Raw genomic sequence first — 14,706 nt, 5'->3', positions numbered from 1 at the left:
CCAACTTCCCTCATTAACAAAGCCCAAGTATCACTTCCAGATACTAAGCACTGCCACCCCCAAGACCCTCTGAGTCCCAAGCAAGGAGTCCTCCACGTTCCGGTAACACCCCTGCACTCCCCTACCCCTGCACCCACCACACTGTGTCACGATCATCCATTTCAGTGCCGTCCCCTACTCCTGTGCTTAGTGCTTAGTCTCTCAGTCATGTCTGACCTTTGCAACCCCATGGACTACAGCCTGCCAGGCACCTCTGTCCATGGGGATTCTCTAGGCAGGAACTGTCATTTCCTCCCACAGGGGATCTTCCCAACCCAGGAATCGAACTCAGGTCTCCCTCATTGAGGGCAGATTCTTTGCTGTCTGAGCCACCAGGGAAGCCCAAGAATCCTGGAGTGGGTAGCCTATCCCTTCTCCAGGGAATCTTCCCAACGCAGGAATCAAACCAAGGTCGCCTGCATTGCAGGTGGATTCCTTTCCAGCTGAGCTACCAGGGAAGCTCCTCTTCCTGGATTCTGACTAAATGAGACCCACACCAAGACACACTAGAATTAAAATGTCAAAAGTTAAAGACAAAGATTAATGTTGTAAAATATTAAAAGCATCAGGAGAAAACCAACTTGCTACACACAAGGGAATCCCCACTAAGACCAACAGCAGAAACATTGTAGGCCAGAAGGGAGTGGCACAATGTATACAAAGTACTGAAAACAAAAACAAAAACTTCCAACCAAGAACATTCTCCCTGGCAAAGCTCAGAGTGAAGGAGTTCAACACTACTAAATCTGTATTACAAGAAACGTTAATGGGACTTTAAGCTGAAAAGAAAGGGCACTAATTAGTAACAAGAACACATATGAAAGAATAAATCTCACCAGGAAGGTAAACATATATAAAAAAGGTGGTAGATTAATCATTTATAAAGCTAGTATAAATGTTAAAAGACAAAAAAAGCAGTTAAAAAAAAAAACATGATTACTATAATTAGTTAAGGGGTTATTGTTGTTGTTCAGTCACCCAATCGTATCCAACTCTGTGCGACCCCATGGACTGCAGCACGCCGGGCCTCCCTGTCCCTCACCATCTCCCAGAGTTTGCCCAAGTTCATGTCCATCCCATCGGTGATGCCATCCAGTCATCTCATCCTCTGATGCCCTCTTCTCCTTCTGCCCTCAATCTTTCCCAGCATCAGGGACTTTTCCAATGAGTCAGCTATTCACATCAGATGACCAAAATACTGGAGCTTCAGCTTCAGCATCAGTCCTTCCAATGAGCATTCAGGGCTGATTTCCCTTAAGGTTGACTGGTTTGATCTTCTTGCTGTCCAAGGAACTCTTAGGAGTTTTCTCCAGCTCCACAGTTCAAAGGCATCAATTCTTTGGTGTTCTGCGTTCTTTATGATCCAGTTCTCACAACCCTACATGACCACTGGGAAGACCACAGCCTTGACTATACGGACCTTTGTCGGCAGAATAATGTGTCTGCTTTTCAACACACTGGCTAGGTTTGTCATAGCTTTCCCACCAAGAAGCGGCTGTTTTCTGATCTCATGGCTGCAGTTACCATCTGCAGTGATTTTAGAGCACAAGAAGAGGAAATTTGTCACTACTTCCACCTTTTCCCCTTCCATTTGCAATGCAAATAGATGCCAGATGCCATGATCTTAGCTTTTTTAATATTTAGTTTTAAGCTGGCTCTTTCACTCTCCTCCTTCACCCTCATCAAGAGGCTCTTAGTTCCTCTTCGCTTTCAGCCATTAGAGTGCTATCATCCACTTATCTGAGGTTGTTGATGTTTCTCCTGCCTATCTTGATTCCAGCTTGTAACTCATCCAGTTCAGCATTTCTCATGATGTGCTCAGCATATAGGTTAGACAAACAGGTTGACAGCAGACAGCCTTGTCATACTCCTTTCTCAATCTTGAACTAATCAGTTGTTCCATATAGCGTTCTAACTGTTGCTTCTTGACCTGCGTACAGATTTCTCAGGAGACAGATAAGATGGGCTGGTATTCCCACTCTTTAAGAGCTTTCCACAGTTTATTATGATCCACACAGTCAAAGGCTTTAGCACAGTAGATGAAACAGAGGTAGATGTTTTTCTGGAATTCCCTAGCCTTCTCTATGATCTAGCAAATGTTGGCAATTTGACCTCTGGTTGCTCTTCCTTTTCTAAACCCAGCATGGACATGTGGAAGTTCTGGGTTCACATAATGCTGAAGCCTAGCATGCAAGATTTTAAGCATGACCTTACTAGCATGAGAGATGAGTGCAACTGTCTGATGGTTAGCACATTCTTCAGTACTACCCTTCTTGGGAATTGGGATAAGAAAAGGTCCAGTCCTGTGGCCACTGCTAGGTCTTCCAGATTTGCTGACATATTGAATGCAACACCTTGATGGCATCATGCTTTAGGGTTTTGAATAGTTCTACTGGAATAGAATAGTTAAGGGATGCACAAGATAAAAAAGTATGAAACGTGACATCAAACACATAAACCAAGGAGGGTTACTAATGTTGAGCATCAAAATAGGATCAAACTTAAGTTGTTATTAAATCGAATACAGACTGTTACACATACAAGTTATTATATGTTAGCCTGATGGTAACCACAAAGAAAATTAAAGTCAATGCAGGAAATTGAAGATATCTGAAATACATATAAGAAATCATAATCAGAATTCATAAACATTTCCTACAAATCAATTAGGGGAAAATGTACAACACAATAGTAAAATAGGAATGAAATCTAATAAGACATTGTATAAGAATATATATGGCCAATAAACATATGAAAAGGGGTTCACCTCATTAGTAAACAGGAAATTCTAATAAAAATACAATGAAATATCACTAAACCCACTAGAATGACTAAAGGAACAACAACATAATCCCATAGAGCAAGGAGGACCTTCACACCCTGATGGCAGAACTCTAACCTGATATAACCACTTTGGAAAACTGTTCAGCATTATCTGCTGAAGTTGAATATATTCATCTTTTGTAATCCAGCAATTCCACCCAAGAGAAACATGCACGTATGTGTGTCAAAAGACAGGACCATGACTGTGGATAGCAACCGTGCTGTGCAGGTCGGCCCAGGCAGGGCTAGAATCAGCCTGAGCAGTTCTGCTAAAGCTCAAGCACCACGATGGTCCCTGTCGAGGCGTGAGACCTACTGCTTTACAGCGCTGCTCTGCAACATTAACAAGCTTGGGGGTGGTTTGTATCCACTTATCAACACTGTTCGTAAGAGTGATATTGACGAGTCACACCCGGTTTTCAAAATTACATTACTGAAGGTTCTTACTTAGGAAAGAATTTCACATGTCTTAGATGCAAGGAAACCAATCACACTCATTTTTCTCAAATTAATCAATGAATTATTCCGAACTTTCCGAGTGGAAGAGTAGATCACAAAAATAAGCGATCCTTTTTCATCTCCCATAGATATATTTTCAATAAATAAGGAGGACTTTCCCTGGCACTTTAACCTGAGTACCAATAATCTGAATCAACCCACTGAAGACCCATTGAGGACTCTAGTTTTATACGATAGTGACTACAAGACCTTGAGGACAAAAAGTCTGCAACGGGAAAAAAAAAATGTATTTGACGGCTATGTCCTCAACTCCAACTGACTCCTCTAGCTTTGGTGGGAAGCAGGCTTAGCCAGAGGGAAATATTTTTGGACAAGGATGCTTCAGAGCTATAAAAATAGGCCCAGTAAATAGCACACTTGTCAAAATGCCCAAGTACTCCAGTCCCAGGGCCAAGGAAACATGCCAAGCAGAAGTGTGCAGGATTTCTATATTTTTGCAAACATACCACTAGATTTGAAGCCCCTTCTCTGAATTATTACTTGAGTTATCAATTTGTGAGAATTGCAGCAACTGGTCCAGTGAGGGGCTCCATGTGCCTTTACACTACAGGAGGGCTACATTTCAACATTACACTCACTCTGAAAACCGCTGAGTTTTATGTACCCTCTGCCACAACCAAATTCTGACTTCCCGACACCCAGAGGAAGTGTTCACCCAGAATAAGTACACTGAGTCACTGCTCCCCTGAGGCTGCTGCACCTCTGCATGAAAACCTGCCCTTGGGTTCTCAGGACGTGATCCAGGGAGGAAAAAAATCATAAATCAGTTGCATCTCCCAGAGCTGGCAAGTCTGGGTTCATGATTATCTCCGGTTATGCAATGCCTTGAACTTTGCCATCAATACCAGTTGTGTTCACTTACTTTAACAATCAGAAAAAGGCATTCTGTTGAAGCATTCCAGCACCACCACAGCTGGTTTATCCTTAAAACCGTTAAGTTCATTGGTTCGCCTCTTTTTTTAACTTATATTTTTATACTTAAAAAACTATTTCTAAAAAGCCAAAGGAATGTGCCTCCATTTTTAAGTGAGTCTGTTAAATACACATTTTTTTTAAAAATTCAGTAAGCATCTGGGTTTGGTGATGGAGAGAAAGAATAACTTCTCTTCCTGGACTCTCCACACCATCTCCCACAAATTCTGGAAAGGAGATGGGATAGACGGACACATCAGTGGTATCAACAAGCTCTCAATTATATTAAGAATCTCTGAAGGACATTGCCAGAATGGATACTTTCTGAGTAGAGAAGAGAGCTGCACATCCTAACTATTCTCTAGGAAGATTAATATGGCAATGGTTATTAGGAGGGTTTTTTCTTCTGTTAGATTCTGCTGAAATGAACCAATTAAGATGCTTCCTCAACAATTCAGGTATCAATCCTTGTTCTAGGAATTAGAAAGGAAAGAACAGGGGCAGGAGCATTCCTCAGAGCCTTCTGCAGAATGGTGGACATTCTGACAGCAACCCCATCTTCAGAGGTGGCCACAAGGTCAACCACAGAGGGAGGAAGCTCTCTGGGAAAGCTGGAGAGAACAAAGAAGTCATGCCAGGGGAGTCTGAGTCTATTATGGGCAGAAAGATGGTAGCAGAGTATGGAGATGATCAGCTAAATCTGGAGCTGAAGAAAGGACAAGATGCTAACTGCTGACTCCAGACACCCACAGATCCCCTTGCCCATGGAGGCCACACTTCTCCCCAAAGACAGTAGAGGCCAAAAGGTACATGCAGAACGGTGGTCATCTCAGCCACAGGAATCTCCAGCCAGCAGAACGGTAAGTGAAAGACCTGAGTTCCAGCCTCAGCTCTGCCGCTGACCCTTGAACCCAGGTGACAGCTCTGCTGGGATGATTATTATAACGGTCACAAGAAATGACAGAGACATTAAAGTACTCAGAACAGAAAAAAAGTGAACAAAACACACATACATCTGTAGTGTTTTTTAAGTGCCAGGCTCAGATTTAAATGCTCTGAGTATGAACTTACTGTAATAACCAAATACGAGTAAAGAAAGCACTAAGGTTATCTCTCAACAACCCACACAATTAGTCTTAAAATCTTTAGAATTGTTTGAACTCTCCCAAGCTGACTATCAGATCTTTTAGCATTGCTAAAAGAATCTAAAATAAGAGAAATCCTCACCAGATTAGAGCTGATGGATCTACACCAAATAAAAGCAGCTAACAATTATTAAACAGCTTCCACTGAACACATTAGTACAGTTCTAAGCACTTAGCTCATTTCCTCCCTCAGAACACTAAGAGAAGTAACACTATTTGTTGATAAGGGAAGAAGCGGAGAGAGGTTAAGAGACTGGCTCGAGATTCTCACACCCAGGAGGAGAAGGGCTGGAACCCAAATCCAGCAGGCACCTTAAGTGCCTTTCAATCACACTTTCAATCACACTCAGCAGAAACCATCACACACTCAGCATATCCTGGAGGAAGATACAGCACAGCGACCAGCAGCATTACTTGCCTGTGGTTCCAGGAGAGCTAGGCAGTGAGGTATGTGCCTAAGGCAGAACTGGGGAGAAGAGGGAGGAAGAAGAAATGAAATTAGAAACTCAAGAAAGGGGCAGATAATTGTGAGGTGCATCCAGGACACAGCAGAGAAAACCCAAAACCTGATCGAGGTACCATTTCTGCTCTACAATGTCCAAACATATTCCATGGCATTCATTTTTCTCCCTGTCAGCCCTACCTCTTCTAGAGTATCCCCAGCCGCACCCCAAGTCCAAAGACTAACATGTCGACAGAAGCTATTTTACTGTCCCCAATACATCATGGAGATCAGAGAACAGCCCAATTAAGAACCGAGCGTCAACACAGGAAGTGAGGAAAGAACTTCACGACAAACACACCCCATGCGCCTGAGGACAAAGTTAACACCTGGGAATAAAACTATTCCCTCCATAAAGAAGTCTGAGTCCCAAAGGAGAGCTTACAACTTAATGATGGTGCCAGGCTCCTGAGATCTTAAAACTTCTCCTAGGCCCCTGCTCTGCTTTCAAGCAAATTTCAACAGAGGCAAACTCACTGAGGCAACAGGGAAAAAGTAAAGCTAAATAACACAAAGCAATTCTGATGATTCTTCTATTCAGCATCAGAAAAGTCAGAGTTGGGGGGCAGGAAAAAGAGATGGGTGAACCAATGCAGAGCCGAGAGAGGAGACTTCCAACCCACTTGAGTCCTCAGTAATACAACGTCAGGGAAACATATATCTGTAGCTTAGAATACGGCTCCCCCAACCCCATCCTGTTTTAACAGCCTAAGGAGTTCTCCCCAGAAAAAATGTGCACTTTTTGCTCTTTAAGAGGGACCAAAAAAAAAGTCTTTGGGTGCAAACCCAGCTCCAACCCCCTTCAAGATGCCAATTCTCACTTCCTCAAAGTATGGCATACTAAAAGCAAGGTAAATCAGAAAGCCAAGAAGTCCACTCCTGAAATGTCATTCCCAGAAATCCCACTGGCTGCCCACCGGTAACTAAATGAAAGCCATAAACTCTCTGAGCTCCTTATATGAAAAAAAGGCAATGCAGGAAGCGAAGCTTAAACTCATTCTACAAATTGAAGAAATGCACAGCTAATAACTTTCTTCCTTTTCCACTTCTTTACAAAGCAAAAAACAACCCATCCCCTACTCAAGGGTCAATTACTGGTGGAAGTGTCTTTGCTGGCCTAAATATCCAGCTGAAGATAAACTGGCAATCAGACCCAAGTAAGAATAATGTGTGAACACACAAAACAAGTTAATCTTACTTAAATATTAACCATGAGTCAGGTGTGTGTGTGTGTGTTTAATTTAAAACAAGCAAAAAAAAATGACAGGCAAAGAACTCTTGGACAAAACAAATATACATATGGTCTGTACTCTGATCAACTTCATATTATTAAACACAGAACTCACTTGTCTTAAATTGCTTAATTGCTTGAGAAACGTGTCAGGCTCCCACAAAATCTAGGGTTTGTTTTTTTTTTCATCCTACTCAACATGAACTGGAACACATGCCAAAAATGACAAAATTTTAAAGTATTAAAAATGTAAATAGAACTACACCTTGATTAAAATTTAAACTACTTCAGAAAGAGTTCTGGAGAATGAAGCTAAATGCAAATTAAGGGCGTAATTTAGGTGTTACTTTGTGCTTATGCTTTTAAAGCTTTACTGAAGAGAATAAAAAACGCCTTCCCTCTTTTCAGAGGTCCCCGTAACAAACTGCATTGCCAACTGGCATTCACCTTGAAGATCAAACAAGAAGGGACAGAAGCACAACCAACACTCTCCATCTGAATATTACAGTCCTACCACAGCAGCAAGATCAGAGATGGGAATGCTGTGAGGGGACAATGACAAAAGGACAAGGGTAACGCCATAAAGGTAATAACCCTCAAGACAGCTAACATTCGAGTTCCTACTAAACGCCACTGTGCTAAGGGCTTGATGTGTGCTAATCCATTTGATCCCTTCACTCTCCCGGAGGCTGCTCCTACCTCAGAGATTAGTAAAATAAGGCACAGAAGCACGTTTCCCATATCAGTACTGCCAATGTGAGGCAGGCCAGCACAGGCCATCCCAGCTCCCCACGGTGAACTGAATACAATCTACAGTCAAGATGTAGCAACTAAGAAGTCTATGGCACTAAATAAGCAAAACAGATTTAGCCAGTACCAAAAGCTGTAGGTCAAGGAGCATAAAGAATGAGGCACCACTGCCTCAAATGGCATGATCTAGGGTAGAGTGCAAAAACAGATCAAAGCCAACCGACTGGCAGAAAGTGGCACAGAGATATTCTTCAGCAAAGGGTGGTTCCCCTCCACAGGATTAAAACTGCCACCCACAGTGGCTGAGGCTCTTTTAAACCTTGTTATGTAAGGACAGAATTACTTAAATCTTTGGTCTTTATCAACTTCTTGAATGACAGTTCCATTATATTTCCATTCTGAGGGGTAAACAGCTTTCTTTTTAACACCTTAGGTTTCAAAAGGCACACCTTGGTCCAACTATGCAAGGATGTGATCTACAAGTCTGAACTGCACAAGCTCCTCCCTTCTTTCTCAGATGAAAGCTCCAACATCATACTTATAATTTAAGGTTCTACCTGTGTGCATTTTTGTACTACATAACACTCTTTTTTGGCCAATAATGGATACAACATTCCAAGAACGGAGCAACTTGAATTTGTACAAAAGCTGAAGTGACACTTTCAACTTAGCTTCTAATCCTCTTCCACTCATGTCTTGACGGGACCATCAACTATAGTTTCTAACCCATTTCCTGTATTGTTATTGGGAGCTTAAGGCTCTAATCAGAGAAGGCGATGGCACCCCACTCCAGTACTCTTGCCTGGAAAACCCCATGGACGGAGGAGCCTGGTGGGCTGCAGTCCAAGGGGTAGCTAAGAGTTGGACACGACTGAGCGACTTCACTTTCACTTTTCACTTTCATGTATAGGAGAAGGAAATGGCAACCCACCCCAGTGTTCTTGCCTGGAGAATCCCAGGGAGGACGGAGCCTTGTGGGCTGCTGTCTATGGGGTCGCACAGAGTCGGACACGACTGAAGCGACATAGCAGCGGCAGCAGCAGCAAGGCTCTAATATCTTGCCACTAAGATGCTGTTTACAGGTTTTTAAGCAAATATAGTATTTTATACCTGCCCAGGATAAATCTCTCTCTCATGGCACAGGGAGCTTTGGGTGGAGCAGGGATATACAAAGGCATTCAACCTAAACTTTCTTTTGAGTATCATGTAGTATATAAAGTGTAGAACTTTCAAGGTTAAAGGGACTTACTCCTCCCACCTCACATATAATAAAGATTCCAGAACCCAGCACCAGGCATGTACACAATAAACAGGGTGATCTGAGAAGAAACAGGAGCATCTCAGGGTAAAACATTAATGAAATACAGATTTCAAGAGAAATTGCTCTCAAATTAATATGTTGCAAAAAACCTGCAGTGTAGGAAACTTTAAGGTATTACTAATAAAATATTTTTCTAAAAAGGAAGCACAGAAAACAGACGCTGCAGCTAGAAACAGACACTAAAAAAAAAAAAAAATTAAACTCTATCATGATCACTCCTCCAAGAAAAATTAGATAAATGCTCCCCGCCCACAATACAAGTAGCAAAGGGCTGAAATGCTGAGAATATTATCAGCTAAGCTATGAAAATCACGGCTACCTGATCCGATCTAGAAAATAACCGTTAAATATCAGTAAGTAAAAATACAAGAATCACAGCGTGTGTGTGTGCGCGCGCGCCTGCTCAGTCGTGTCCGACTCTTTGTGACCCCATGGACTGCAGCCCGCCAGGGTCCTCTGTCCATGGAATTCTCCAGGCAAGAATCCTGGAGTGGGCTGCCATTTCCTCCTCCAGGGGATCTTCCCAACCCAGGACCTAGGTAATAACTGCACACCTGACCCTGAATCACAGCTCAGCTGGAACCGGGCAGAGTCCTGCAGATGCAGCGAGATTAGAGGCTTCTTCAGAGCCCTCAGTCGCCCCCTCCCCCAGTCTCCCCAGCGCCAGAGGGCACTGGGTCAAAGACATCTCGTGCAGCTGTTAGTGAAGTCTCAGGGCCTCACAAGCTCCGATTGGGTAACTTTACAAAATGCTACAAAAGTGCTGACTACTATTCTTTTCAGCAAGCAAACACTCGGAGGGGAGAAAAACCATTTAGGAGAGCAGAAAACTGCTCTGACTAACGACTGCAGAATAACTGATAAAATTAAAAGTGATCGCAGTCCGGGTCTCGGGAAGCAAACCCCGAAACTGAGGCTCGGCCCAAAGACACTAGACCTTGGGAGGAGTGGAGACCCACAGGCCCAGAAATTTCAAACTACACGGGGGAGGGTCGGGATGAAGACTCCCGTAGCGCTGGCCTCGGGCCGGACACTCCACTCCGTGTCACGGCCCGCCAGCGCCTTCCTATCAGGACGGGCAGAGAAACGAGCGGGCAGAGGTGCCCGCGGACGGCCCACCTGGGCAATGCCGGCGCCCATCAGCCCACCGCCGATGACCGTCACGTGCTTGACGAGGATTTTTTTCGCCGAGGCCGCGGCGCTGGAGGAGGAGGACATGGAGCGCACGAACTGCCTGGTTACGAAAGCCATGGAGCAGATGGCGAAAGCAGCGACAGGCACAAGACCTGGCTAAGTAGCAACCTGCACGGAGCCCAAGAAACAGCAGCGACCCGACGTCAGGGGGCGGAGGCCCAGGCGCCCAGGAGCCCGCGCGCCCTGGGCGTCGCCGTGACGTCACCGACGGCTGGGCGTAGCCTCGCGGCCCGCTTTCCCCATTGGCCGAGGCCCCAGGGACGGCGTTCGAACGTCCGTGCGCGGCGTCCAACCCCCATTGGGCTGGTTCCGGCAGCCGCCCGCGTCTGGAGAATCCGAAGACCTGAACTCAGTCACCGCCACCAGGCCACACGCGGAGGGGCGGTTAGCGCTCGGGTACCGGCCCAGTGTTTCCTCGGAAAAGCCACGGACCCCTTGTAAGTCGAAGTCGGTGGTGTTGCCTTGTTAACTCCTCGCTGTTAGTCCTCGTGTAAAACTCGGCGCCGAATAAATACGTGCTATTTTGCAGTGGTGATGGGGGAACCAAAAATGAGCACCTTCCATTCACGTCAGCAAATAACCAAGTCTAGGGAATATTCTGTCAGATCAGACCAGTCGCTCAGTCGTGTCCGACTCTTGCGACCGCATGAATCGCAGCACGCCAGGCCTCCCTGTCCATCACCAACTCCCGGAGTTCACTGAGACTCCTGTCCATCGAGTCAGTGATGCCATCCAGCCATCTCATCCTCTGTCGTCCCCTTCTCCTCTTGCCCCCAATCCCTCCCAGCATCAGAGTCTTTTCCAATGAGTCAACTCTTCGCATGAGGTGGCCAAAGTACTGGAGTTTCAGCTTTAGCATCATTCCTTCCAAAGAAATCCCAGGACTGATCTTCAGAATGGACTGGTTGGATCTCCTTGCAGTCCAAGGGACTCTCAAGAGTCTTCTCCAACACCACACTTCAAAAGCATCAATTCTTCCGCGCTCAGCCTTCTTCACAGTCCAACTCTCACATCCATACATGACCACAGGAAAAACCATAGCCTTGACTAGACGAACCTTTGTTGGCAAAGTAATGTCTCTGCTTTTCAATATGCTGTCTAGGTTGGTCATAACTTTCTTTCCAAGGAGTAAGTGTCTTTTAATTTCATGGCTGCAGTCACCATCTGCAGTGATTCTGGAGCCCAGAAAAATAAAGTCTGACACTGTTTCCACTGTTTCCCCATCTATTTCCCATGAAGTGATGGGACTGGGTGCCATGATCTTCATTTTCTGAATGTTGAGCTTTAAGCCAACTTTTTCACTCTCCACTTTCACCTTCATCAAGAGGCTTTTTAGTTCCTCTTCACTTTCTGCCATAAGGGTAGTGTCATCTGCATATCTGAGGTTATTGATATTTCTCCTGGCAATCTTGATTCCAGCTTGTGTTTCTTTCAGTCCAGCGTTTCTCATGATGTACTCTGCATATAAGTTAAATAAACTGGGTGACAATATACAGCCTTGACATACTCCTTTTCCTATTTGGAACCAGTCTGTTGTTCCATGTCCAGTTCTAACTGTTGCTTCTTGACCTGCATACAAATTTCTTAAGAGACAGATCAGGTGGTCTGGTATTCCCATCTCTTACAGAATTTTCCACAGTTTATTGTGATCCACACAGTCAAAGGCTTTGGCATAGTCAATAAAGCAGAAATAGGGAATATTCTAACCCAGTGCGTATTGTTCCTGCTAAAAACGGAAGGAAATAAAGTGCTCACAGCCAAAGCAATGTCTACTGACACATGAGTTTTAATGTAAAAATCAGGCCCACTAAGCGAAAGAGAGATTTAACCTTTAATTGCCCATTTCAACTTTACATCTTTATCAATGCAGGGAGCGAACATGTGGACAGTTTAGTCAAAGAGCAACCTTTGTAGTGTAACTGATAACAATAGGCCAGTTTTCTCATGTGAGTAATTTTTAGTTACTGTGCCTTAGTAATACAGAATTTTTAAATTTTATTTTTAAATATTTTATAACGATTCGCCAACCCACCATCCAAAGTCGGCCTCTTCCTATTGGAAGTAACTTACATAGTGAATCCCTTGTTCACAATTCCTTTGCTTTCATCTCATTTCTAATTCTGTAAAAATACGGGAGAAGTGCTTGTGTTGAGCACTCCGTTAGGCTTGGGACATTTCTAAGGAGATCATTATTGGCTGAAGACACTGTCACATCCAAATAAAGTCTGTTAAGTGCCATAGAGTGTGTGTGTGTGTGTGTGTGTGTGTGTGTGTGTGTGTGCGTGCGCGCATATGTTCATTGCTCATTCGTGTCGGAATCTTTGTGACCCTACTGACTGTAGCCTACCAGACTCCTTTTGCATAAACCAACAAGACTAGAATTGAAACGAGTAGATTACACAGAAAACCTAGTAACTTGAACAGATGAGTTAATTTATGAAGAAAAAAGCATTCCAGGCATAGGAAGCAGTACATGTAAAGGTAGAAATGTAAAAAAATATTGCCCACACGAAAAGGATGAGGAATTAGATATGTTTAGGGGTGAAGCTAGGATGGTAGAATAGGAGGATGCACAGATGATTCTTTCAGTGGATTTTCGTTCTTATTTCAAAGTTGTGTCTAATGCTAAGCCAAACATATTGTCATCACCACATATATTTTTTTAATGAGTTTAAATGCTAAGTCACTTCAGTTGTGTCCAAGTCTTTGTGATCCTATGGACTGTAGCCCACCAGTCTCCTCTGTCTGTGGAATTCTCCAGGCAAGAATACTGGAGTGGGTTGCCATGCCCTCCTCTAGGGGATCTTCCCGACATGGATGAAATTCATGGATCTCATTAGCAGGCAGTTTCTTCACTACTAGCGCCACCTGGGAAGCGCTTTATTGTGTGTAATGTAAAACATAATGCCCAAGTAATTGGTACGTTTTCAGATCTCTGAAATGGCAACCCACTCCAGTGTTCTTGCCTGGAGAATCCTAGGGACAGAGGAGCCTGGTGGGTTGCCGTCTATGGGGTCACACAGAGTCGGACACGACTGAAGCAACTTAGCAGTAGATCTCTGATTTCCTTTCCTCAGAAAAGAAAGAACCACTACAGTATTTTTCAGCAAATCTGAGCCCATCTGTATTATGTGAAGAAAGGAGCACTGGAGTGAGCATCAAGAGTCCTGCTCAGTCCCTGGTGTGGAGTATGACCATCTGCAGACAACCTGGGCTTCAGGCACCTTTCCAGCTGTATTACACTCAGAATGTAACCCTCATTTACACTCCTCTGAACCAGGAAGGCCACACTGACCTCTATTCCTGCCCAGTCCTGATAAGATGACAGTTACAATAGAATCATTCTTCTTTTTGCCAGAAATGCAATTCTTTTCCTAAGTGCAACCTTGGGCTTCTGGGCACCTGGTAACAATTTCTGTGGTCCTTGACTTGTACCTTCACCCTGTTCTTGGGGTGGTGCTTCATTTCTCTCTGCAGGAAGAGTGGTATACTGGGAAGCATGGCCCTAGTCACTGATTAATTCAGAAACAGCAAAGGAAAGGGTATCCCTTTTTACAGGTAAGGAAACTGAGGCCCAGAGAGGTTCAGAAACTTAACTGAAGTCACACAGCTTAATGAATGGCACAGTAGAATTCAACCCCAAGACAGTCTCTTTTTGGGAGACTCATGTTTTTGACCACTATGTTTTTTGCCTCCCTTCATAGCAACCCTAAGGTGACCACTGCTATACAACTCCAAAGGTGAAGAAATTGAGGATCTGAGTGATTAAGGCATTTGTTAAATGTCACTCAGATTAATCACTGGCTAGGCTCGGATTTGAATCCATTCTAACATCACTCCTTTCATAATTTCATACTCCTTAGAAAGTGCTGCTGCTGCTTGAGGAGAAAAAAATGGGGGAGTGGGCTCCACTAACACATAGGTATGTCTAGATTTGGAGCTTTAACTGTTATATTAATGTAATCATTAAGGTTAAGCAGATTAATATTTTTAGACCTTCCTGCTAATTAGCCCCGGTACTATAAGTTTTGCACAGTGATTCCAGTATTTACACCTGAACACTCTATACAGCCATGTGTTTTACGCCATTCTGATTTCTAGCATGTGGACTTGTGCCTCTCAAACGGAAACATCCATTAATAATCTCTGCTGATCACCTCTACTTGGAAACCCCTCAGCTACTTCACTGTAACTTACCAAATTTGAACCTATTATTTTTCTCCTCCCACAATGCTTTTTGCCTCCTCTTGCATTCATCATCTCAGTTCAT

At 43.9% G+C, this 14,706-nt stretch overlaps 1 protein-coding gene across 1 annotated transcript in view; it reads right to left on the bottom strand.

Annotated features, from left to right (window-relative positions):
- HADH (hydroxyacyl-CoA dehydrogenase) overlaps nucleotides 1–10,581 on the bottom strand; it is a 43,900-nt gene extending 33,319 nt beyond the window's left edge. The window contains exon 1 of the mRNA XM_086407008.1: nucleotides 10,362–10,581. Coding sequence (XP_086263134.1) covers nucleotides 10,362–10,493 — 132 coding nt within the window. The 5' untranslated portion in view covers nucleotides 10,494–10,581. The remainder of the gene's footprint in view (nucleotides 1–10,361) is intronic.
- Nucleotides 10,582–14,706: the final 4,125 nt, after the last annotated feature.

This window comes from Bos grunniens, chromosome 6 (genome assembly GCF_055505025.1).
Source record: "Bos grunniens cultivar Pamir isolate PY7600 chromosome 6, Bosgru_T2T1.0, whole genome shotgun sequence".
In the NCBI taxonomy this organism is placed as follows: domain Eukaryota; kingdom Metazoa; phylum Chordata; class Mammalia; order Artiodactyla; family Bovidae; genus Bos; species Bos grunniens.
Note: the sequence above shows the minus strand (reverse complement) of the source record. Positions and strands in the feature narration are given on the sequence as shown.